We start from the raw sequence: 27,294 nt of genomic DNA, 5'->3' as shown, positions 1-27,294 counted from the left end.
AATAAAATCTGAATACGTTTGTCTTGCATTTGCATTAAGTACCAAGATTGCATACTTTGGCCGGTTTTATCTTACTGTGGGATACGCTCATGTCTTTGTTGTGGACGTTGAAATACAGCTGATGGTACAATTGGTTTATTATTAGATTCCACTTAGGAGCTGCATGTTATCAGAGTTATTGTGTTACTTAATGTCATTGTGACTTGCTGACACTATCTATTTTGCCTTTTTTTTTCTCCCTAGGCTATCGTTTGGGCCCAAATCTGAGGTAACCTGATGCTATGAAGCTGTGTAGCGATAAACTAGTCGGTGAGTGAATCATCTTCTATTGAAATATAAATAAACAGTGGCCATGATCATTTGTTTCTGTCAATTGCTGTGATAAGCATTTGTCTTCAATAAACACCAGTCTCTGGACATGAATTCCTCGCGATTGTTCAAAGCCGTAACAATTCATCAAGGCTTTATGTCTCGGACACCAAAAGCCTTGTGTGACCCTGGTTTATTATGGTCCTGGACAGGCTGCTTTTAACGACTCAACATGTTGCAGCCAGAGATAAAGGGGGTCGTACATTTTGCCATAAAGATTACTGTTCCGTGTGGTAACTGGAGATGCAGTTAAGCCTTTCTCCCTCATCGTCGCTCTCTGACGTGCTGTCTTTCCATTCCACTCCAGCGAGCCGTGGAGTGACTTCAGGGAACACTTTCAATGCTGTTTCATAGCAACCTTGTCATTTGTTGGTTGTGGTTGGTGGATTCTTCAGTGGAGACTGTTTGTTGCCTTTGCAAGGAAAGGTGCCTCTGATGCTTTTTACTAATGTGCTTCCTAAAGGTCCGTGTGAAGCCTGCAGGTAGACGATGGCTTTATCATTCAAATATTGCTGTTGCTGCCTTGTGGAAATATTAATATGTGTGTTATTCTTGCCATGGAGGGAGTACAGAGAAGGTTCACCAGACTGATTCCTGGGATGGCAGGACTTTCATATGAAGAAAGAGTGGATAGACTTGGCTTGTACTCGTTAGAATTTAGAAGGTTGAGGGGGAAATTTATAGAGACTTACACAATTCTTAAGGGGTTGGACAGGCTAGATGCAGGAAGATTATTCCCGATGTTGGGGAAGTCCAGAACAAAGGGTCACAGTTTAAGGATAAGAGGGAAATCTTTTAGGACCGAGATGAGAAAATCATTTTTTACACAGAGAGTGGTGAATCTGTGGAATTCTCTGCCACAGAGGGTAGTTGAGGCCAGTTCATTGGCTCTATTTAAGAGGGAGTTAGATGTGGCCCTTGTGGCTAAAGGGATCAGGGGGTATGGAGAGAAAGCAGGTACAGGATACTGAGTTGGATGATCAGCCTTGATCATATTGAATGGCGGTGCAGGCTCGAAGGGCCGAATGGCCTACTCCTGCACCTATTTGGTGAATTACAGTGCTGTATCTGGTTAAGTGGGTAGGAAGGAACTGCAGATTCTTGTTTACACCAACAGGTTTAGCCCTGAACTACTATCTCCCTCGTTGGGGACCTTTGGACACTTTGATCAGACTTTACTGGCTTTACCAGCTCAGTTCATTTCAGTTTATTGTCACGTACTTCGAGGTACGGTGAAAAGCTTTTGTTGCGTGCTAACCAGTCAGCGGAAAGACAATACATGATTACCTTGCACTAAACGTTACTCACATTATTCCCTTTATCACGTATCTGTACACTGTGGACGGCTCGATTGTAATCGTGTATTGTCATTCCGCTGACTGGTCAGCACGCAACAACAGCTTTCCACTGTACCTTGGCACTCGTGACAATAAACTAAACTAAACCAAAGATAGACACAAAATGCTGGAGTAACTCAGCAGGTCTGAAGAAGGGTTCCGATCCAAAACATCACCTATTCCTTTTTTCCAGAGATGCTACCTGACCCGCTGAGTTATTCCAGTGTTTTGTGTCTAACTTAAGTCTAATAATGTTGTTTGATGGATGTCTCACGCCTCAGGTGAAACCTAACTCGTACATGTCTGGTGATTTCATCCTGCCATTGTGCAGGCAATGCTATGTTTAGATTTGGGTTCATTATTGTCACGTGTGCCAAGGTGCAGTGACAAGCTTTGTATTGCCTGCTATCCAAATAGATTAAATAATATTATACATCAATGCAATCAAGGCAAGTATAATGATATTTATGGAGCAAAAGGGAAGATACAGAGGGCAGAATATAGTTCTCAGCATTGTAGCTCATCAGTTTCATTGACAATGTCCGCAATGGGGTTGAGGTGAATCGGACAGTACCCTAGCTTATAGAAGGACTGTTTAAATCCTGATAACAGTGGGGAAGAAGCTGTTCCTGAGTGTGGTGGTGCGTGCTTTCAAGCTTCTGTACCTTCTGCTGGATGGGAGCAGGGAAAAGGTGGAATGACTGGAGTGGTTCAGGTATTTGAGACAGTGTCAATGTTTTCGTATCTATACTATCTAGATACTGAAATAGTAAATAGTTCAGTTGTAATAAGTTGACATATTTTGGGATCCCTCTGGTTCCCCATGGCTTTTGCACTTAGCTGTTTTGTTTTTAATGTTGTTATTTGTTTAAAAAACAATGTTAGAATGTTAGAATATTGAAGATCATTTATGCTTCCACAATGTTGTCTGGATTAGACGGTATCAGGTATAGGGAGAGTTTTGACAAACTTGGACTGCTATCCCTGAAGTGTCAGAGGCCATCGGGAGACCTGATAAAACGACATAACACCATGAGAGACATATATTGGGTGTTCATGTCAAAGACTCGAGGGTATAGCTTTAAGGTGAAAGAGGCAACGTTTAAAAGAGGTGAGCGGAACAACATCTTTTGACACAGAGAGTGGTGATTGTATGAAATGTATCGTCAGGGGTGAGATATCGTAGGAGCATTTAAGAGGCTTTTAGATCATCAAGTCAAGCAAGTTTTATTGTCATGTGTCCCAGATAGGACAATTAAATTCTTAAGGGCCTGTCCCACGCTGATTTTTTTCAGTAACTGCCGGCATCATTGACTGACGTACCAGGTCACCGAAAAATGCGTGATGCGACGTGATGACGTGTTTTTTCAGATGTCGCACCATTTTTTTTGGCGCCGCTGGATTTCGAAATGTTCAGAATCTTTTGACGACACTGATATGATGCCAGCAGTCGCCGAAAAAATCTCCAAGTGGGACAGGCCCTTTAATTGTTGGATCTCCTCAAAATATGTAAAAATAATTCAAAACGGAAGATAAAAGTTCAGTGTGTCTATAGACCATATATACACAATAAATAAACAGATATAGTGCAATAATAATAATAATAATAATAATAATAATAATAATAATAATAATAATAGACTACTATTGTTCAGAGCTTATTTGATGTTGTGTTTAATAGCCTGATGGCTGTGGGGATGAACCTGGATGTTACAGATTTCAGGCTCCTGTACTTTCTTCCCGATGGCAACGGTGAAATGAGTGTGTGGCTGGGATGGTGTGGGTCTTTGATGATGTTGGCAGCCTTTTTGAGGCAGCGACTGCGATAGATCCCTTCGATGATGAGGAGGTCAGAGCCGGTGATGGACTGGGCAGTGGATATGTGGGGAATGAAGGGATATGGACCATGCAGGGGCAGATGAGATCAGTTTAGCTTGGCATTGATTTTGGCACAGACATTGTGGGCCGATGGGCCTGTTCTTGTGCTGCACTGGTCTATAGCGGGTAAGGCAGCATCGATAGAGAGAAGGAATTGGCGACATTTCTGCCTCACCCGCTGAGTTACTTCAGCATTTTGTGTCTACCTTCGATTTTACCAGCATCCGCAGTTCTTTTTTTAAACAAACTGTACTGGTCTATGATCTAAGTACTAGTATACCTGGGAGTGTTTCCACAATCCTACTGTTCAAAGATATTAAAATGCGATTGGGATTAATGTTATTCTGTTAGAATAATTATTGCAGTATAGTCATCAAGGTCTATAATTATCCAGAAATTAGATTTTATAGATCAGGTGTATTAAGCAGGATTCCAGTAGGAATACTTTTTCCTGATCATAGCAACCTGCTGGAGATATGATTTCAAATCCCACAAAGGCTGGTGAAGAATTTTAATTCAGTTAATTGAATAATATGAATTATTTTTAAAAGTTTGAACAAATAGGTGGTGGAGCTGCGACCTCATGTACCCTGGCCACTCCCTCTCACCCCTCTCCCATCGGGCAAAAGGTATAGAAGTGTGAAAACGCACACCTCCAGATTCAGGGACTGTTTCTTCCCAGCTGGTATCAGGCAACTGAACCATCCTACCATAAATAGAGTAGTCCTGAACTACTATCTACCACATTGGAGACCCGCGAACTATCATTGCTGGCTTTGTCTTGCACTAAGCATTATTCCCTCATCATGTATCTGTACACTGTGTGGGCGCACAACAAACGCTTTTCACTGTACAGGTGACAATAAACTAAACTGGACTGAACTGAACCAAGGACCTGTGCTCGAACCTGACGAGTGGTTCAGGTTGGCAACTTTCTCACTCCCAAATAAGGGACAAATGGTCAAATTAAGGGATGAATTGAGTGAATGATGAGTTGGCCCGGGTGCTGGACTGCACACAAAGCCCAGCCGGTGGACCAGCTGAGGAGTTTTGGCAGTCCTGCACCCCATCCAACTCATGAACCGATGATCGGCCCTATGGAAAGGAGGGATGGTGGTGGAGTCGGCGGTAAGCGAAGGTCCGAAGGTCGGACAGCTGGCCGGGCTGCCGACCGACGGGGCCATGGGCGAGGCGCTGCTGCTGCACTCCATGGGCTGCATTATGTCGGGATGGGTGAGGCGGGGTCGGACGTGGCACTCTGACCCGACAGTCCCCTCGACCCGAGGGGAGCGGTCAAATACGGGACAAGGGCGATCCAGCATGGGATAAACCAATTTAGCCCAATATACGGGATGTCCCGGCTAATACGGCTAAGTTGGCAACCCTACTAGTCCTCATCTCCTTCATAAACAAACATCCGGTATTTCTGCGGCTATGACCTCTAATCCTAGACTCTCCCACCAGCCACCCTCTCCACATCCACTCCTATCACTATTCTGTACGTTTCAATGAGGTCCCCCCTCATTCTTCTAAACTCCAGCGCGTACAGGCCCAGTGCTGACAAATGTTCATCATAGGTTAACCTACTCATTCCTGAGAACTTGTCATGTCAGGAAGCATTAGCGGCAGTTTTTGTAACTCCAGCCATTCCATTCTTCTGAATCTTTTCTGCGCTCTTTCCAGCTTAACATATCCTTTCTATAGCTGGGCAACCAGTATTACGCACTATCGACTCACAGACTTTATCCATTATATTCTCCTGCAGTGCAGTCTCCGGCCAGGAATAGTATTTAAAATTGTTAGCATATCTTGGTTAGAAGTGATTGGAATCGGTCAGCTTTTGTTCACTGATTCTCACTTCAGTCTCTTTTTATTGACATGTCACCACATTAAAACACCTTTTAAAAACTTGCATGTGCAATTAAATGATTTTAAATCGTACTCAAGGCAATATTTACCATACATGTTGCAATTTGTCTTTGATTATAACTCTGCTTTATCCACCCTGTTGTGAAAGTGATTTCTTTGCTTTCCTGCTGGGAATGTTTGGATGCGTGATGCATTTGTGAAATTCCTTTGCCCCATATCTTAAGAGGCCTTCAACTATTCAAATTGTTCTGGAGTTGAGGCAAGAGTGACCCCGATTTAATTTAATTTAATGATCCGAACTCCTTCAAAAACAAATGACCTATCAAAGTCCAAATTGTAAAACTTTGAAAAAGTTGCATAGCTTGAGAAAACTAGGATTTGAATATTTTTTTCGCTGACTGATCTTTCAGTGTGTTATGAGCTTGAGATGAAGTTCTAGTGAAGTTCTATGAAGTTTTCGGAAGGTTTGTTAAATTGAAGCCACATCTGTTCTTACAGGTGAGCGTAACAACAGTCATGGACTCTCTTAAATTAATTATTTTCAAGGGTGGCACGGTGGCGCAGCGGTAGAGTTGCTGCCCTACGCTGCCAGAGACTCGGGTTTGGTCCCGACCACGATGCTGTCTGTGCAGAGTTTGTACGTTCTCCCTGTGACCACGTGGGTCCTCTGGTTTCCTCCCACACTCAAAATACGTGCGGGTTTGTAGGTTAATTGGCTTCAGTAAAATTGAAGAGCCTGTATCTCAAAAGTCTACTGTCTAAACAGAAGTGAGAGAAATTATCTCTGAGGTCCCGGCAACTTTTAATTTCCCACTAAGGTAGATCATCTAATCATTAGGGTGGCATAATGGTGCAGGTAGGCCGATCCACTGCCTTACAGCGCCGGTGACCCAGGTTCGATCCTGACCTCGGGTGTTGTCTGCGTTGAGTTTGCACGTTCTCCTTGTGTCCGCATGGGTTTCCTCCAGGTGCTCCAGTTTCCTCCCTAAACGTGGTGAGTTAGCAGGTTAATTGACTTCAGTAAAATTGCCGCTACTTTGCCTTGGGAGTGGATGTGAATGTAGAACTAGTGTGAATGGGCGATCGATGGTCGGAGTGGACTCGGTGGTCCTAGGCATCTTTCACCGTGCTGTATCTCCAAAAGTAAAACTAAAAATTAAAATCATTCCAAAGACAGACAATTATAAAATGCTTTTCAGAGGATTGTGTCATCCAGACTTTCCAACAAGTGAGGTGTTTCTGAAGTGTGGTAACATCCACTCCCTACACACCAAGGGCGATTTACAGAATCTAATTAACCTACAAGCCCGTAAGGGTTTGATATGTGGGAGGAATAGTGAAAGGCTTGGATAGAGTGAATGTGGAAGGGATGTTTCCACTGGTGGGAGAATCTAGGACTAGAGCTCATAGTCTCAGAATTAAAGGATATTCTTTTCAGAACATTTTTAGCGGGGTGAATCTGTGGAATTCTTTGCCACAGAAGGCTGTGGAGACCAAGTCAGTTGGTATTTTTAAGGCAGAGATAGATAGATTCTTGATTTGTATGGGTGTCAGAGGTCATGGGGAGAATGCAGGAGAATGGGGTTAGGAGGGAGAGATAGAAACATAGAAACATAGAAAATAGGTGCAGCAGTAGGCCATTCGTCCCTTCGAGCCTGCACCGCCATTCAATATGATCATGGCTGATCATCCAACTCAGTATCCCGTACCTGCCTTCTCTCCATACCCCCTGATCCCCTTGGCCACAAGGGCCACATCTAACTCCCTCTTAAATATAGCCAATGAACTGGCCTCAACTACCCTCTGTGGCAGAGAGTTCCAGAGATTCACCACTCTCTGTGTGAAAAATGTTTTTCTCATCTCGGTCCTAAAGGATTCCCCCTCTATCCTTAAGCTGTGACCCCTTGTCCTGGACTTCCCCAACATTGGGAACAATCTTCCTGCATCTAGCCTGCATCTAGATCAGCCATGATTGAATAGCGGAGTAGGCTTGATGGGCCGAATAGGCCGAATGGTGACGGTCACTTGAAGAGAGTAGAAACTCCGTAGAGACAGCACCTGAGGTCAGGATCGAACCGCAGTCGGCAGCGTTGTGAGACAACAACTCCACCAGCTGCCGCCCTCAATACTTTGTCCTTCCCTTATCTTTTGGGTTTTAATCTTTCAACTATCATTTTAGCAAGAGGGGTTTTAACTAAGCAAGACTTAGCAAGAGACAGGAACCGTCATACCCATCATATGGCTGATATGTTTCCATCAAAGGTTCCATCATATCATGGCTGATCTCATCATGGACTCACCACTGCCATCGTGTGCTTTCCCCTTTTCCCGTGACTTCCCTGAATAGAGTCATAGAGTGACGCAACGTGGAAACAGGCCCTTTGGCCCAACCAGCCAGCATCAAACTGTACAATCCTCCCCCCTTTTGTCGTGGGGTAGACCGACTTCCCCCGCCCCAATCTTTACACATCCCCAATCCTTTCCACTCCCCTCTTTAATTTCATGTATCTTGAGTTTTTATGACAGTTGGCAGATCAATATTCCCTCCTGGGATAAATAAGTTCTATTGTATCGTATTGTATGTCCCAGCTACACTAGTCCCACCTGCCTGCGTTTGGCCCATATCCCTCCAAACCGGTCCTATCCATGTACCTGTCCAAATGTTTCTTAATATTAAGTTGAGCATTTATCAAAATTTACTTCAAATATATTAATGACTGCAGCTCAATAAATCCAATGCTGCACAATACGTTTGGACAAGCACATGGATGCACAGGGAACGGAGAGATATGGATCATGTGCAGGCAGATAAGAGTTTGTCTTGGCATCATGTTCGGCACCAACTGAATTTTTCTATGTTCTATGTTGTAAGATATTCCATCTCATCTCCATCTCCAATCAATGCCACTTTATTCTGCACCAGGCGTTGAGTGTTTGATGGCACTGTACCTCAACTTGCTGGAGTTTAGAAGGATTGAAACTTACCAAAACGTTCAACGGCCTGGATAGAGTGGATGTGGAGAGGATGTTTCCACTAGTGGGAGAGTCTGGGATCAGAGGTCCATTAGGACGGAGATGAGGAGGTATTTCTTTAGTCAGAGGGTAGTGAATCTGTGAAATTCATTGCCACAGAGGCTGTGGAGGCCAAATCAATGGATATTTTTTGAATGTGGGAGGAATCCGGAGCACCCGGAGAAAACCCAGGGGGTCACGGGGAGAACGTACAAACTCCTTACAGACAGCACCCATAGTCAGGATCGAACCTGGGTCTCGGGCGCCTTAAGGCAGCAACTCTACCTCTGCGCCACCGTGCCACCCAAAGTGCATTGAATAGTTTAGAAAGATATTAACTCAGCGGGAAAGTTGAAAGCAAATTTTATATGCACAAGTCTCTGAGCTTGAAGCAATATAGGGAACCTTGTAAAAGTAAAATATTCCGAGTCTCGGATGATGGATGGGAACAGCAGTTGGGCTGCACAGTTGGAAATCCCAATTGCCATTTGTACCCACCCCCTCAGCATCTTTCCAGCCGGAGATGTGACAGACACACAGTGGGAGCCGGGATGCAGCCAGCAGTCCCTCACATAGCAACACTGTGCTGCACTAGGCATTGCATGCAAGAGCAGTTTCAGGTCCCATATCTGAGGAAGGTTGTGCTGGCGTTAGAGATGGTCCAGAGAATGATCCCTGGAATGGGGTCAAGGAAAGAGCGTTCTCGTCGCGCCCCTGTTTCCACCAATCTTTCCACCACCACACACAAGAAGCACAAGACATACACCATTGTATGCAGATGCCGAGACGTGTGTTCAGCTCTGGTTGAACAACTTCTAATCTTGTGTGTGGACTCGATAAGTAGAAGATCCCAGGAATGACTGGGTTAACATATGATGAGCGTTTGATGGCACTGGGCCTGCACTCGCTGGAGTTTCAAAGGATGAGGTGACACCTCATTGAAACTTACCAAATAGTGAAATGCTTGGAATGAGTGGATGTGGAGAGGATGTTTCCACTAGTGGGAGAGTCTAAGACCAGTCAGAATAAAAAATGCACCTTTAGGAAGGAGAAGAGGAGGAATTCCATTAGTCTGTGGAGGCCAAACCAATGGATATGTTTGAGATGTGGGAGGATGTATCTTTAGAAATGAGATGAGGAGGAATATCTCTAGTCAGAGGGTGGTGAATCTGTGAACTCCATTGCCACAGAAGGTTGTGGAGGCCAAGTCAATGGATATTTAAATGTGGAGAGGGACAGATTCTTGATTAGTCTGGGTGTCATGGGGAGCAGACAGGGGAATGGGGTTGAGAGGGAGAGATAGATCAGCCATGATTGAATGGCAGTGTAGACTTGATGGGCCGAATGGCCTAATTCTGCTCCTAGAATTTATGAAGAATATGGATGAACGCAGTGGGCATTGTTATTAATTAATTGCATTGTCCACAAGTCATACAGCCCTTTGGACCGACTCAGTGGTAGCACCGTGGCACAGCTGGTAGAGCTACTGCCTCACGGTACCAGGGACCCGGGTTCAATCCTAACTGTGAGTGCTGTCTGTGTGGAGTTTGTACGTTCTCCCTGTGACCACATGCGTTTTCTCCGGGTGCTCCAGTTCCCTCCCACATTCTAAAGACTTGCATGTTTAGCCTCCGTATATTGCCTTTGGTGGCTGGGATGGGGCAGTGTAGAACTGGAACACAGGTGATCGCTGGTCTGTGTGGCTTCAGTGGGCCGAAAGGCCTGTTTCCATGCTGTAGCTTGAAACTCAAAACTACTTTTTGTAGTCTTTTCCGCTCCTGGGCACTCAAGTTGCCGAACCAAGCCACGATGCAACCGATCAGCATGCTCTCTACTGTGCACCTGTAGAAGTTAGTGAGAGTCCTCCTTGACAAACCGACTCTCCGTAATCTTCTCAGGAAGTAGAGGCGCTGATGTGCTTTCTTTATAATTGCATCAGTGTTCTCGGACCAGGAGAGATCTTCAGAGATGTGCACGCCCAATAATCAATAATTAGAACTAAAAATCCACTGTCCTCTTAATATCACAAGTGTCGCCTTTATTCTCTGATCGACGTTAATTGCTGCCTGTCATAATATATATTGACATTGACATCTATCAAAGATGTCTTGCGGTAATCCCTGTGTAATTTTCAAAGTGATTCTGAGCAAATTTGCTATAATAAATTCCATTTGCTATGCGGTCAGGTCACTTGGAATGAAAAGGTTGTGCATAAGTAAACACCGACTCGCTAACTGTACCCCCCTCCCCTCCCCTTCCCTGAGCAGGACTGTAATAACTTCCTGGAGATTTTAATACGTTTGCAATAAATGATTAATCCAATACCAAGAAGCTGTGCTCATAATGAAAGAAGTTAACTCGAGGAAAGATCCCCCTACTGGTTTGATGAATGAAGGAGCGATTTAATTAGAAATGGATTTTGAAGTATGTTGACATGCATTTTGATGAAATGTACTGTTACGCATGCGTTCTGCACTCTCATCAGCAGTAGAATCTATAGCGCTGATGTATTTGCCTTCTGATTGAGCAGCCTTAAGTTTGAAACAAGTTTATTCATGGATAACCCCTTGAGATGGACAGTCATCTCGTTTTCAAGGGGGTCCAACATAAAACATACAGCACAAGACATAACATACATAAAGGCTCTCATTGACCCACCTACCCACACACCAATCCCATCACCCCTCCATCCCCACTTGTTATAGTTTATAACAAATGTTAATTGACTTTACATATCCAATAATAATAACAGTTATATGTTACAGCGCAAATGATCACACACAGAGCAAGCTAGATAAAGGAGCTTGAAGACTCTAATACTAGAAACAGGTACATGGTTTTATAAGGAAGGGTAAAAGTGTATTTTTAAATAGACGAAATGAGCTAATAGTTCTTATGGTACTAGGCAAAGTGTTCCAGTCAGTTACTGTTCTCATGTTAAAAATTGTCCATCGCTTTGTGATGAGTATACGTCCCATTCTGTTTCTAGTCACTGGCTATTTGGAAAGAAAGTCCTAAGTTGACAGGTAGCATTATTTGGAGCTGTGGCCGACCAGTTGGCACTGCAGTAGAGTTGCTGCCTTGCACAACCAGAGACCTGGGTTTGATGCTGACTACGGGTGCTATCTGTACGGAGTTTGTACGTTCTCTCTGTTACCACGTGAGTTTTCACTAGGAGCTCCAGTTTCCTCCCACACTTCAAAGATGTGCAGGTTTGTCGGCTAATTGGCTTGGACAATTGTCCCTAGTGCGTGTAGGATAGTGTTAGTGTAGGAGGATCGCTGGTCAATGCGGACTTGGTGGGCTTGAGGGCTTGTTTCTGTGCTGTATCTCTAAAGTAAACTAAACTGAGCTAAACTTAGTACCCATTGTACAGAATTCCCTTGGGCCATTTTGAGACCATTTATTTTTTCCACCCAGTTTATTTTTGTTAGCACCAGTGCTCTCCTGTACATGACCCATTACTAATGTTGGAGTTTGGACAGGATCCAAGTTTAACCCTGTCCACAAAAATGTACAACATTGGACAGCACAGTGGCGCAGCTGGTAGAGCTGCTGCCTCACAGCGCCAGAGACCCGGGTTCAATCCTGTCCTTGGGTTCCGTCTGTGTGGAGTTTGCACGTTCTCCCTGTGACCGGGTGGGTTTCCTCTGCCTGCTCCGGTCTCCTCACGCATCCCAAAGACGTGCGGGTGTGTACTTTAATTGGCCCTCTGTAAACTACTGCTAGTGTGCGGGGAGTGGATGAGAAAGTGGGATAACACAGAATGAGTGTGAACGGGTGATCGATGGTCGGCATGGACTCTGTGGGTCGAAGGGCCTGTTTCCACGCTGTGTCGTTCCAGTGGAACAACATTGCAAGTGAATAATTACACGCAGTATCCCCAGAAGGCAAATCTGAAGAGATTCATTATGGGATATAAGTTCTGATGAAGGGTCTCCAGACATGAAACACTTTCTTTTGACAGAACAGTGTTTCCAGCATTTTCTGCTTTAATATCTGATGGATTTTGGGTTAATGGACCACATATGGTCACTCCCTTCTACTCATGTTGTGGTATTGTACCAGTTTTAATTTATCCTTTCCCTGGAGGTCACTGGAATAAGATCACAACAGTTCCTGCCTTTGATCATTGCCCACGTTACTTTCAACTGGTCTGAACACTGGTGTTAATAAGTCACCTGGTACACGGCTGAATGAGTTGTTCCTTCATATCCTCAGTTTTTCCAGCTCGACTCAGCAGGCTTTGAAAACAATGTACAAATCACTGACGAGTTTTAAACCCTGCAACATCCTTCCACAGAAGCAATGTTGACCTTTAATTTTTAGTTTAGAGATACAGCGCGGAAACAGGACCTTCGGCCCACCGAGGCCGCTCCGACCAGCGATCCCCGCGCAGTAACACTACCCTACACACACTAAGGACAATTTTACATTTACACCAAGCCAATTAACCTACAAACCTGTACGTCTTTGGAGTGTGGGAGGAAACCGAAGATCTCAGAGAAAACTCACGGGGAGAACGTACAAACTCCATACAGACAGCAGCCATTGTCAGGATCGAACCCGGGTCTCCAGCGCTGTAAGGCAGTAGCTCTACCGCTGCACCACCGTGCCGCCCATTTCATGGAACAATGGTCAGTGGGTAAATGCTGATTTATTTGGCACATGTGCAACTTCACAGTGAAAATCTCTTTGCAAATATTACAGATGCAAGCACAACCATTACTGGCACCATTATTCTAAATCTGCGCTGGATGTAGTGTTCCTGTGAACTGACACCCCTCTCCTCTCCTTTAACTCTCTTGTATGGTATTCCAATGTTGATCAGGTTCATGGCTGAAGTTGTCTGTAACTGAGCTGGATAACGTCTCTGTGCCTCAAATCTCCCAGCACACGTTAATAACTCCTTTTCCATTCCATCAAGTGACTAACACAATGCATTCACCGTCATTGTATGGATTAGAACGTTTAGCTGTGAGAATGGACAGTTTATTGTCACGTGTACACTCTGGAGTTTAGAAGGATGAGCGGGAATCTCATTGAAACATATAAGATTGTTAAGGGTTTGTACACGCTGGAAGCAGGAAACATGTTCCCAATGTTGGGGGAGTCCAGAACCAGGGGTCACAGTTTAAGAACAAGGAGTAAGCCATTTAGAACGGAGACAAGGAACCACTTTTTCTCACAGAGAGTGGTGAGTCTGTGGAATTCTCTGCCTCGGTGGGTGGTGGAGGCAGGCTCTCTGGATGCTTTCAAGAGAGAGCTAGATGTGGCTCTTAAAAATTGCGGAGTTAGGGGATATGGGGAGAAGGCAGGAACGGGGTACTGATTGGGGATGATCAGCCATGATCACATTGAATGGCGGTGCTGGCTCAAAGTGCTGAATGACCTACTCCTGCACCTATTGTCTATTGTTTATTGTACCGAGGTACAGTGAAAAGCTTTTGTTGCGTGCTATCCAGTCAGCGGATAGACAGTACATGATTACAATCGAACCATTTGCAGTGTACTGATACATGATAAGGGAAGAAAGTTTAGTGCAAGGTAAAGCCAATAAAGTCCGATGAAAGATAGTCCAAGGGTCACCCTTGAGGTAGATAGTAGTCACACCACTTTTGATGGGTCTTTGAGTGTGTAAATTGGCTGATACATTGGCCGACTTTAAAACAATGTTCACAATTTAAAGTACGTAAGTATTGACCACATTGTAACAATGTCCACACTTTTAAAGTATGCAATTGCCTATGAAGCACTGGGATATTGTCTGGCTGTGAATGTCTTGGACAATACGGCTCATCCCTACCCTCCATGATACACTGGTCAACCTGAGGAGCACCTTCAGCAACAGACTGGTTCCACCAAGATGCAGCACAGAACGCCACAGGAGATACTTCTTCCCTGCGGCTCTTGAACTGCACAACTCCTCCCGCTTCTGTCGTGGGGTAGACTGACTCTTTGCACATCCCCAATCCTGGTCCTTCCACTCGTCACTTTCATTTCATGTTCCACGTATCTCGTTGTGTTTTATGACTGTTGGCAGACCAATTTCCCTCCTGGGATAAATAAAATTCTGAAGAAAGGTCTCGACCCGAAACGTCACCCATTCCTTCTCTCCAGAGATGCTGCCTGTCCCGCTTGGTTCTTGGTTCTTGGTTTCTTGGTCCTCCAAAATATTCCAAATGGAATTTAAACTGGAGGTGGTGAAGGGAGGGCTTAAGCCAGAAAGGGTTATTGGGAAGAAAGAGCTACTTTAAATTTAGTTGCATCTGGTTGGGTAACTATGGTTGGGTGGAGATTATTCCATGCTTTAATTGTGCGGGGGAAGAACGGATTGCTGTACACATCTGTCTTTGTAGCTGCGATCACAAATTGGATCGAATGCCCTCGTCTGCTCCTAATTGGTTTGGGGTAGGTCTTGTAGTCTATGTCCAGGTGACCATTTAACATTTTGTAAAAACAGGTCAAATGGTGAGCTTCACGTCTGTCTTGGAGAGGGTTCTACCCCAAAGAATTCAGAAATTTGGTGACACTCGTTTCTCTCTTGCTGAGTTACTCCAGCATTTTGGGTCTATCTTCGAAAAATCCAGCATCTGTAGTTCTTCCCCACACGTAATTAAAGCTCTATCGTATCGTATCATATAAATGCAACCAGTTTACTTCTCTCTATTCTGTTTCTCCTTGCCCATCTCTTCTTCTGTCCACGTATCAATCGATCCACTCCTGAGTGCCCAACTTTCCAAATCTCTGTCCTATCACTCTTTGTCGGGTTGAACGACTGTCTGTCTATCTTTTCAAAGCTTTTGCCACGAAGATCAGCTGCCAGATTGGTGAGTGGAACAGTAGCCTCAATCTCACAACAGTACTAACTCAAATTAATTGGTGTAACATCACCCTTACTCTGAAGAGTTTTGCTTATCAGTCTCCCGTTACTCAACTAATAACAATGTTTGTACTAATTTCCTTTGCAAGCTGTTCTAACACTGATTAAGATGGTGTTTTAACAATTCTAATGTAGACACTTGAATGAGTGTCCTACCTGATTAAATGAAGCTCTCTAATTGCTACATCGTAAAACTTATACAATATGGAAGCAGGCCCTTCGGCCCATCATGACCATGCTGTCAAAGTCGGTATATTGAGTCATTTGTCCCATTTGCCTGCATTTGGCCCATAGACCTCTAAAACCTTTGTATCCGTACATCTGCCAAAATGTATTTTTTGAAGTGTGGAAGGAAACTGAAAATCTCAGAGAAAACAAACGCAGGTCACGGGGAGAACATACAAACTCCGTACAGACAGCACCTGTAGTCAGGATCGAACCTGGATCATATCTGTTTCTATAGCTTCCTTTGGCAGCTCAACATCCAGGTTCAGGAGCAGCTTCTTCCTTACAACCATCAGGCTATTAAACACTACAACCTCCAAATAGGCTCCGAACTACATAGACTTGGGGCATTATTATTGTTAGTTTTTTTTTAATATAAAACTGATTTTGTTGTTTATTATGGCGTTTACAGAGTTCAGGATTTACATATCTGTTCTGCTGCTTCAAGTAGCAATTTCATTGTTCCGTTTCGGGACAGATGACGATAAAACACTCGTGACTCTCCTTATCCATATTTATTGACTGGCCTTATGCAGTTTAGCCATTAATATAAGAATTAGATACTGAGGGTTTTCAAAACCTTTGCTACAACAAAGGGCGACACGGTGGTGCAGCGATAGTGTTGCTGCCTTACAGCGCTTGCAGCGCCAGAGACCCAGGTTCGATCCCGACCACGGGTGCTGTCTGTACGGAGTTTGTACGTTCTCCCCGTGACCTGCGTGGGTTTTCTCCGAGATTTTCAGTTTCCTCCCACACTCCAAAGACGTACAGGTTCGTAGGCTGATTGGCTTGGTGTAAGTGTAAATTGTCCCCAGTGTGTTAGTGTGCTGGTATGTTAGTGTTAGTGTGCGGGGATCGCTGGTTGGTGTGGACTCGGTGGGCCAAACAGCCTGGTTCCACACTACATATCCAAACTAAACTAAACTAAGCATTTTACATGCAGAAGTCAGGTTTAATGCAGCAGTCATAATTTAATGTGGTATGACTGTACAGTGGTACCCAAGGGTTTCGGTGGAAAGTGGAAAATGGATGCTTTTGTTTCAGAACATAAAAAATCCCTTGGAAGAGGAACAGAGAAAGAATCTTGGAGCAAGCTGGATTTGCTTTCCCAGCCGTTGCACAAAACCGCCCAAGGCCTCTCGGGCTGGTAAACACTCAGCTATTTTTCCAGTGTAGATAACAGTATTCAAGTTATGTTCATTCAGCTGCAATCTGTAGCGTGGAGCTGCTCGAGCAACAGGGGCAATGAAGCATGTTTGTGGGCTTCCAGGGGGAAGTCACACCCTCCGTGCAGCAGCTCATTTTGAAACAAAACACCGCGAACTGTCTCTTTGAAAGATTTCTGGTGTGAAAGTGACTTCTACTTTGGTTTGGGTGGGGACTGGCGTTTGGCCAAGGAGGGAAGCTCTGGGAAGAGTTGGAATAGTTCCCGTCAGACAGATGGGAAGCACTGGCAAAGAGGCCAAGGGGAACCAAGGGGATTTTTGCTCTTTGAGCGCCGACTTATTACATTCTGGGATGTGTTGCTTAAAAGGATCTTGGAACAAGCTCCTTTCAAGAATACCAGGGGGGAAATGGAGACATTTGCAGGGTTAGAATCACTGAGTCATTCAGCAAAAATGTTAGAGATTGGATTATTTGATAGACTTGTAAGAAAAGAAAGAGGCATACGGCACAGAATCAGGCCCTTCGGCCCAACTCTTCCATGCTGACCCTGATGTCCCATTCATGATACTCCCGTTTACCCACATATGGTCCACATCCCTCTCAACTTTTCCTGACCATGAACATGTCCGAGTGTCCCTTCAATGTTGATATTGTGGGTTGTGGGGAAAGAGCAGCCACTAATTGCATGGACTTATATTGCTCATTCACACAATTAGTACAGAAACCATTTTACAATGGTCTACAATTTCAGTTGGCCACTTCCTCGCCTGAGGTGAGCCTGCAACTCAAATAATGTAATTCCCTCAGACTTTACAGCGCAGAAACAGGCCCTTCGGCCCACCGAGTCCATCCCGACCAGCAATCACCCACATACACTAGCACCATCCTACACACGGCTCTGACTATCTACCCTCTCTATCTATGCCTCTGATAACTTTGTACACTTGTACCAGGCCTCCCCTCAACCTCTGATGTCTTGAGAAAACAATCCAAGTTTGCCCAACCTCGCCTGATATCTTATCCAGGACAAGGGGTCACAGCTTGAGGATAAGGGGGAAATCCTTTAAAACCGAGATGAGAGGAACTTTTTTCACACAGAGAGTGGTGAATATCTGGAATTCTCTGCCACAGAGGGTAGTTGAGGCCAGTTCATTGGCTATATTTAAGAGGGAGTTAGATGTGGCCCTTGTGGCTAAGGGGATCAGGGGGTATGGAGAGAAGGCAGGTACGGGATACTGACTTGGATGATCAGCCATGATCATATTGAATGGCGGTGCAGGCTCGAAGGGCCGAATGGCCTACTCCTGCACCTAATTTCTATTTTTCTATGTTTCTATCCTCCAATCAAGGCAAAAACAAAGGGCTGAATGGCCTTCTCTGCTATCCCATGCCTCCAGATTTCAACTACAGTAGAAGGTCGATGGTACCTTTGACATATCAACAATTAGAACGGGGATGGCAGCAATAATCGTGTCAATTACTTTTAGATTAAAAATTGCACGAATATCTTCGAGCTTGACTGATGGGAATTGAATGAACTGTATGGAGCTGTCTCGAGGGGTTGGATTGGCATTTTGGGTCGGTTTCCAGAAAGGCTTGACTTCTTGTACAGCCAAGAACATTATGTGCTTGAAAGTCAGAATAATTGCCTCCCGGGACAAAGCGTACAGGAGCAATTTAAATCTGCCACGTCGCTTCCAGGGAAATGGACTTAGTTCTGTGTTAATTTATCTGCTCTTTCCGAGACCAAGTGTGTGTAAAGCCGGGGATGAAGGCTTCGCTCTCCTCCCTGTTTGATCTAAACTTGTGGCGGTGTCGATGCCTGGCTCTCGTCTCATGATCAACAATACGCCAAGCATGCTGACGTACACTGTACAGCCCGTGTTGCTGGGAGGAGTTTTAGCCCAGACAGCTACAGGCCTGGTGGTTACTGCAGGAGGCACACTTTCACCTCTCACCTTGTGTCGGGCAGAGCAGACACCAGGTCCATTTCACAGCCCTCTGCAGGGAAGTGGCACATCTGCAACTTCTGGGAACTTTTAGGACCAAATTCAATCTGTACATTTTACACAGAGGGTATTTTAGAAAGAACTGCAGTTGCTGGAAAATCGAAGGTAGACAAAAGTGCTGGAGAAACTCAGCGGGTGCAGCAGCATCTATGGAGCGAAGGAAATAGGCAACGTTTCGTCCCGAAACGTTGCCTATTTCCTTCGCTCCATAGATGCTGCTGCACCCGCTGAGATTCGCCAGCACTTTTGTCTACTTACGCAGAGAGTTGGTTGGAGAGAAGGAATGGGTGACGTTTCGGGTCGAGACCCTTCACCAGTCTGAAGAAGGGTCTCGACCCAAAACATCAATGATGTCGCCAAGACATAACTGCAGTTTGAATGCTTTAAATAATGTGGATTAGTTTTGTTAGATTGCCTCTGCCACTCTGTTCAGTTGGATGGACATTTGAAAAGAAAAGTTTACGGGGAAGTGAGATTGCCCCGTGAGCCAGCATGGTGTAGATGGGTTAAATGGCCTCCTATGTCGTGAAAATATATGAGAATAAGGTAAGGCAATGTCTCGACCCGAAACGTCACCCATTCCTTCTCCCCAGAGAAGCTGCCTGTCCCGCTGAGTTCCTCCAGCTTTTTGTGTCTATCTTTGGTTTAAACCTGCATCTGCAGTTCCTTCTTACACGTAGGAGTGGGCCCTTCAGCCCACAATGTTTGTGCTGAACATGATGCCAAGTTAATGATCCATGAGACAATGGAAACATGGGAGTACGTTATAATACGAAGGACATTTACAGTCACGCTATTTTAGTTTGTAAAATGAAAAGACATGTCAGGTTCACCAAGTTAATTCCCGGGATGGTGGGACTGACATATGATGAAAGAATGGATCGACTGAGCTTATATTCACTGGACAGACTAAATGCAGGAAAAATGTTCCCGATGTTGGGGGAGTGCAGAACCAGGGGTCACACAGTTTAAGAATAAGGGGTGGGCCATTTAGGACTGAGATGAGGAAATACTTTTTCACCCAGAGAGTTGTGAATCTGTGGAATTCTCTGCCACTGAAGGCAGTGGAGGCCAATTCACTGGATGGTTTCAAGAGAGAGTTGGATATAGCTCTTTGGGCTAATGGAATCAAGGGACATGGGGGAAAAGCAGGAATGGGGTACTGATTCTGGATGATCAGCCGTGATCATATTAAATGGCGGTGCTGGCACTAAGGGCAGAATTCTCCTACACCTATTTTCTATGTTTCTATGTTACAAAGATGTGAAACTCTCAAGCTCATCTGGTTCATTAGGAAAACCACAATTAGGTTAATTACTTTAGATTAAAACATTGGTAGGGAATTTGAGGAGGAATAAATAGCCATCACTAATTGCATTACCTTCTTCTTCCTGCGTATGGCGTGCACAGCCTAAAGTTGTAGGACAACTTGTTCTATTTGATCATATTTGATAGTGCACGCCAGGTTGATTGCATTCGTCGAAACAGGGCGGACCACGTGAAGGTTGCAATCTCCCACCCCATTTCATCACCTGCTTTTGTATTTTGAAGATAGGCATAAAAAGCTGACGTAACTCAGAAGGGTCTCGACCCGAAATGTCACCCATTCCTTTTCTCCAGAGGTGCTGCCTGACCCACTGAGTTACTCCAGCTTTTTGTGTTCATTCGCGGTTTAAACCAGCATCTGCACTTCCTTCCCACACACTTGTATTGAGGATTTTTTTTCTTCACATTAGTCTCCAAAGCAAGAGTGTGTAAAATGGCAATGTAACTGCAGTATTAATGATTCCATTTGACATTGGAACCAAAATCTCTGAAGGTGCTGGAAATTTAAAATAAAGCAAAAAATTGTTTTAAAGAGCAAAAACCACGAGGGGAATATATAAGGTGTCTTTTTCCCGGGATATGTGATTCAAGAACTTGAGGGCATTGGTTTAAAGTGAGAGAGGAACGATTTAATAGGAACCTGAGGGACAACATTTTAACTCAGAGAATGGTGGGTATGTGGAACGAGCTGCCAGGGGAAGCAGGCAGGTAAAATGACAGCATTTATAAGACATTTGAACAAGCATTTGGACAGAAAAGGTTTACAGGGATATGGGCCAAACGTGGTCAAATGGGACTAGTTTAGATGGGGCATCTTGAACTGCATGGACAAGTTGGGATGAAGGGCCTGTTTCCATGCTGCAAGAATCTGACACATTATAGAAAGGGTGCAATTGCTCTGGAGAGAATCCAGGGGCGATTTATGAAGATGTTGGCAGGGCTGGAATTTTTATTTCACTTTGAAGAAAGATTTGATAACTGGGATTGTATTTTCCGCAGCAACGGAGGTGAAGAGACGACTTAGTTGAGGTGAATAATGTTAGGAGAATAGGACTTGTTTTGCATCACAAAGTGTGTCGGAAGGAACTGCAGATGCTGGTTCAAATGAAAGATAGACACAAAAAGCTGGAGTGACAGTAGGACAGGCAGCATCTCTGGAGAGAAAGAATGGGTGATGTTTCAAGTTGGGACCCTTCTTCAGACTGAAGAGGTTGAAAACCAGCCATATAGATGTAATGGTAGTAGGCCAAGCTCCTTGTAATATTATGATCTCTTTGTGTCAGTTGTTTGCCATCTGAGTTTGTCCATTTTACATTTCATTCTGTTTTCATTTCCAGAGGAGGAGAGGCGATTGATAGCCAATAACCGTGAATACAATGAAAAGTTTGAGTACGCTGTAAGTGTTGATTCATCTATCAATATTCCATCCATAGTCTGCTTGTGATGGATGAGTGACTGATATCAGTGTTGGTGATATTTGATGAGCTGCAAACTAACAGATTTTTAAAAGCTAATAATATATCGGATACCAATAGAAGCACCAAGTCCAGGAGTAATTCAATGGACCAGGCAGATTCCCTGGAGAACATGGATAGATGGCATCTTGCGTCAGGACCCGACTCAAAACACCATCTATTCATGTTCTCCAGAAAGGCGGCAACAAGGAACTGCAGGTGCTGGTTTATACAAAAGAACACAAAGTGCTGGAGTAACTCAATCGATCTGGCAGAGTCTCTGGAGAACATGGATAGGCGACATTTTGGGCTGCGCATCTGTGCCACTGCTTAACAACTCCAACCTGGTAGAACATGGAAGAGTACAGCACAGGAACAGGACCATTATACCTTGGTGCATGTGACAACAATCAACCTAAACCTATACTGAACATAATGCAAAGATAAATGAATCTCCTCTGCCTGTCTGTGATCCATATCCCTTCTTTTACTGCTTATTCGAGTGCCAAGCCAAAGGTCTTTCTAATGCCACTATCGTATCTGCCTCCTCCACCACCCTTGGCAACACATGCCAGGCACCCACCACTCTCTGCATCAAAAACTTGCCCCACATGTTTCCGTTAAACAGCCCCCCTCACTGTAAAGCTACGGGGTCTAGCTTTTGGCATTCCCACCCTGGGAATTGTGGCCATGGGTTTTGGGTTCACACCATACCATGTTTTCAGATGATGCCACAGAGGCGATTTAATAGAATCAGCCATGGAATAGGTCTTAGATAATAGACAATAGACAATAGGTGCAGGAGCCAGCACCGCCATTCAATGTGATCATGGCTGATTATCCCCAATCAGCCATGTTGGACTTGACAGGGAGTAATATGTTAGGAAGGACAACATTGCAGTGGAGTTTAGTTGTTTGTCACGTGTGCCAAGGTGCGGTGAAACATTTTTTTTTTGTAAGACCATACCTGATTACAAACAAGCCATCCAAAGTATGCATATACAGGATAAAGGGAATAATGTATTGTACAAGATAAAGTCCAGTAAAGTCTGATTAAAGATAGTCCGAGGGCCTCCAATGAGATAGATGGGAGGTCAGGACCTCTCTCTAGTTGTTGATAGACTGGTTCAGTCACCTGATAACAGCTGGGAAGAACCTGTCCCTGAATCTGGAGGTGTGTGTTTTCACACTTCTGTGCCTCTTGCTTGATGGGAGAGGTCTAGAAGTGTGAAAACAAGATGGGCTGAAGGGATTGTTTCCATGCTGTATCTCTAAACTAAACTAGACTGACTACAGAGTAAATACCAGAGAAAAATGTTATAATGAAGTGTTCTGAATATTAACAATAACATCTGTATCAGTGTACAGTGACAGCTCCGACCAGTCTGACTGCCCCCCTGTTTGCATTGTACCTCTGTTTCCTTTGTTGTCCTAGCTAACAATGGTCAATTCAACATTTTCCTTGATCTGCATCTCTTTTGATCTCTTACCTTGCACTTCCTTCCCTCTGTAAAGGCCCTGTCCCACTTTTCCGAGTTATTCACGAACACTCCAGAGTTTTCCCCTTGATCCAAACTCAGAGAATTACGGTACTAGCCGTTCGTAGGTATACGAGGCTATTTTTTTTACTCGTGAACCTTTTTCAACATGTTGATAAAACGTCCCGACGTACCTGATGCCCCGAGTTCCTACGGCTGGCCATCACGAGCCGCTACGAAACATCTAAGGACTCCTACGGCCTCCTACGAGCTCGCTACCGACATTCCCTGAAATTCCCCGAGTTCGAATCAAGGGGAAAAGTCGGGAGAGTTCGTGAGTAACTCGGGAAAGTGGGACAGGGCCTTAACTCCCTCTCTCCTGATGCTCAGTCTGAAGAAGGATCTGGACCCGAAACGTCACCCAATCCCATCCAAAGATACTGCCTGTCCCACTGAGTTACTCCAATATTTTGTGTCTATTCACATTTATACAAACTGTTTACATAGCTGCTCTATGAGTAAAAATCATGTTTATCATTAGTTGGAAAATGCAGCTGTAACAGTCAATTATGTTTAAATATCATTGAATTATTTGCTTTTATCCTTTTTCAGAGTAACCGCATCAAGACCTCAAAATACAACGTTATCACATTTCTGCCTATTAACCTGTTCGAGCAGTTCCAGCGGGTCGCCAATGCATACTTCTTGTTCCTCTTGCTCTTACAGGTTGGTATATTTTTGGACAAGTGTGGCGTGCATCGCTTTCCTGTTGCTAATGGATATACCAGGCCTTGTCCCACCCTGCTTCAGTAGCAAGAGATGCATTGTCTTTCCACCGACTGGTTAGCACGCAACAAAAGCTTTTCACTGTACCTCTGTACACCTGACAATAAACTAAACTAAACTGACAGGTTGTTCGAGGGAAGGTATTTAACGTCCTTTATTTAATATGAGGAGAGGCCCCTCAGGACGATAGAAAGTGTGTGTGTGTGTGTATATGTGCATGTGCGTGTGCGTGTGTATATGTGCGTGCGACCGTGTGTGAGTGAGTGTATGTGCATGCAAATGCGTATGTGTGTGCGTGCGGGTGTGTGTGTGTGCGAGTGCATGTGTGGTGTGTGTGCGAGTGCGTGTGTGTGTGAGTGCTGTGTGTGTGCGTGAGTGTGTGTGTGTGTGTGTGTGTGCGTGTGAGTGCATGAGTGCACGTGTGTGTATGCGTGTGTGTGCATGCGAGTGCGTGTGTATATGTGCGTGAGTGTGTGTGTGCGTGAGTGTGTGTGTGTGGGTGTGCGTGAGTGCACGCACGCATGTGTGTGTATGTGTGTGTGTGCATGCGAGTGCGTGTGTATATGTGCGTGCGACTGTGAGTGTGTATGTGCATGCGAGTATGTGTTTGAGTGTGTGTGAGTACGAGTGCACGTGTGTGCAATTGCGTGTGTGTGCAATTGCGTGTGTGCGTGCCTGTGCGTGCAATTACATGTGCGTGTGTGTGCAAATGTGTGTGTGTGTGTGTACATGTGCATGTGTGTGGAGGTTGGGAATGGGGGGTCCTTAATAAAGGGTAGAGGTGGGCGAGGAGTGGGCACGAACTACCACGGAGAGGCAAGATCAAGAGATATTTTAATTTAGTTTATGATTGTCACTGGAGAGATGGAATGGGTGACGTTTTGGGTCTGAAGAAGTGCCTCGACATGAAATGTCACCCATTCCTTCTCTCCAGACATGTTTTCTGTCACGCTGAGTTACTCCAGTATTTTGTGTCTAACTTCGGTGAAAATGTTTTTGTTGCGTGCTATCCAGTCAGCGAAAAGACTATATGTGATTACAATCAAGCCATCCCCAGTGTACAGATGTCGTCCACAGTGTACAGATACGGGATACAGGGAACAGATTGGTGTATCGGGAACTCAAATTTTAATATGCCATAAAACCAATGTTATTTACTTTACCTATTTATATTTGGTGGATGGCACGGTGGCGCAGCGGTAGAGTTGCCGACTTACAGCGCTTGCAGCACCGGAGACCCGGGTTCGATCCCGACTACGGTGCTGTTTGTACGGAGTTTGTACGTTCTCCCCGCACACGTAGATCCCGTCTTCAGTTTCCTCCCACACTCCAAAGACGTACAGGTTTGTAGGTTAATTGACTTGGTATTTGTGTAAATTGGCCCTGGTGGGTGTAGGATAGTATTAATGTGCGGGGATCGCTGGTCGGTGCGGACTCGGTGGGCCAAAGGGCCTGTTTCCGCGCTGTATCTCTAAACTAAACGATACCTAATTTGAATTACATATTTCTATCTTGGAAATGATTGGATTGACAGCTATAAATGTAATACATTTTGTAAGAATATATTTGTGAATTGTTTAACATCATCATCACTGCGTGTATCTGATTATTTTTCTCTCCGTAGTTAATCCCGCATATCTCATCGCTTTCCTGGTTCACCACGATAGTGCCTTTAGTATTGGTGTTAACAATCACATCGGTCAAAGATGCCACAGATGACTATGTGAGTACCAGTACAATTCTGGCTTGTGTGAGGGGGACTGGAATACTAGTTTGTATGTATCTGATCTTAGAGACAAAGTCTTGGGCACCATCTCCATGGGAATCACCTCTGAGAACTCTAGAGCCAGCCCTTTCGGTTCATAATGTCACCCTTGGCTGAGATTGTTTGTTGCCATGAATGACAGCAAACTCTATAAGGGCGGCACGGTGGCGCAGCGGTAGAGTTGCTACCTTACTGCGAATGCAGCGCTGGAGACCCGGGTTTGATCCTGACTACGGGTGGAGTTTGAACGTTCTCCCCGTGATCTGTGTGGGTTTACTCCAAGATCTTTACTTTCCTCCCACACTCCAAAGACGTACAGGTTTGTAGGTTAATTGGCTTGGTAAATGTAAACATTGTCCCTAGTGGGTGCATGATAGTGTTAATGTGTGGTGATCGCGGGTCGGCGCGGACCCGGTGGGCCGAAGGGCCTGTTTCCGCGCTGTATCTCTAAACTAAACTAAACACAAAGTGCTGGAGTAACATCAGCAGTTCAGGCAGCATCTCTGGTGAACATGGAACCAGGGTCTCTGGCGCTGTGAGGCAGCAACTCTTACCACAATGAGGAAGCCATTAGCAGATTTAATACACACCAAGCACTGTGTTTTTTTTGGCAAGTCATAATTTTCCGTTCCATTTTAGTGTACTTCTGTAAATATTTCTGAGGTGGAGCTGGCCAAATGTTCAGAACCCCAGCTTCCCAGGAGGTGGGCTGAGGACTATCTTTAAGCTTTAACTCTGCTTTAGGAAGTCACACCAACATTATAAATATAAGCCATGGTTGACCACATGACTTCTTGAACAGACTCAACTATTAAATGGAATCATTGTTGATTTGATCATAACCACAGCTTCAACTTCCTACCAACCCAATAAGCTAAACAAACTTACTCTTGATTTATTGAAAGATAAAGCATGGAAATGCCTTGACCCTTCGGCCCACCGAGTCCATGCCGACCATCGATCACCCGTCCACGCTAGTGTATGTTGTCGTACTTTTGCACCCACTCGCTACATACCAGGGGTGATTTATAGAGGTCAATTAACCTACAAACCCGAAGATAGGCACAAAATGCTGGAGTAACTCAGCGGGACAGGCAACCTCTCTGGAGATAAGGACATTTTGGGTCGAGATCCCACAAGCCCGCACATCTTTGTGGTGTGGGAGGAAACTACATTTAATGGCATGAAGACAGTGTTGTTGAACTCAATGAGTTTCTACTCCATTGCTTATGCAGATGGTATGGTTATGTAGCTACCAAGCAACTGCAAGACCCAGTACAAATTGGCGGCAGGGTGGAGCAGCGGTAGAGTTCCTGCCTTACAGTTCCAGAGACCCGGGTTCGATCCTGACCACGGGTGCTGTCTGCACGGAGCTTGTACGTTCTCCCCGTGACCTGCGTGGGTTTTAGAATAGAATAGAATAGAATCTGTATTTGCCACGCAACCAGGGTTGGTGGTTTTGGGTTCGGTACATGATGGTACACTGCTTTAGTTACATACCATTAATAACACAGATCACCGTAATAAAGTGCATCCATACCACATCACAAATCACAAATCTCACCAACAATACATAGTGCAAAAGAACAAACAAAGACCATAGACAAGACACTGTATACATCAAAAGTCATATTATTGTCTGATTATTGGACGGAATTAAGAGTTCTTATTGCTGAGGGGAGGAAACTGTTAAAGCGTGTGGTTTTAGTAGCAAGTGACCTGAGGCGCCTCCCTGA

At 44.7% G+C, this 27,294-nt stretch overlaps 1 protein-coding gene across 1 annotated transcript in view; it reads left to right on the top strand.

Annotated features, from left to right (window-relative positions):
- atp8b4 (ATPase phospholipid transporting 8B4) overlaps positions 1-27,294 on the top strand; it is a 146,984-nt gene that overhangs the window by 50,934 nt on the left and 68,756 nt on the right. Inside the window, 4 exon segments of the mRNA XM_055661077.1 lie at positions 244-309; positions 21,413-21,471; positions 23,620-23,733; positions 25,418-25,516. Of these exon segments, the coding sequence (XP_055517052.1) occupies positions 282-309; positions 21,413-21,471; positions 23,620-23,733; positions 25,418-25,516 (300 nt within the window). The 5' untranslated portion in view covers positions 244-281.

Source organism: Leucoraja erinacea, chromosome 33 (genome assembly GCF_028641065.1).
Source record: "Leucoraja erinacea ecotype New England chromosome 33, Leri_hhj_1, whole genome shotgun sequence".
Lineage (NCBI taxonomy): Eukaryota > Metazoa > Chordata > Chondrichthyes > Rajiformes > Rajidae > Leucoraja > Leucoraja erinaceus.
Note: the sequence above shows the minus strand (reverse complement) of the source record. Positions and strands in the feature narration are given on the sequence as shown.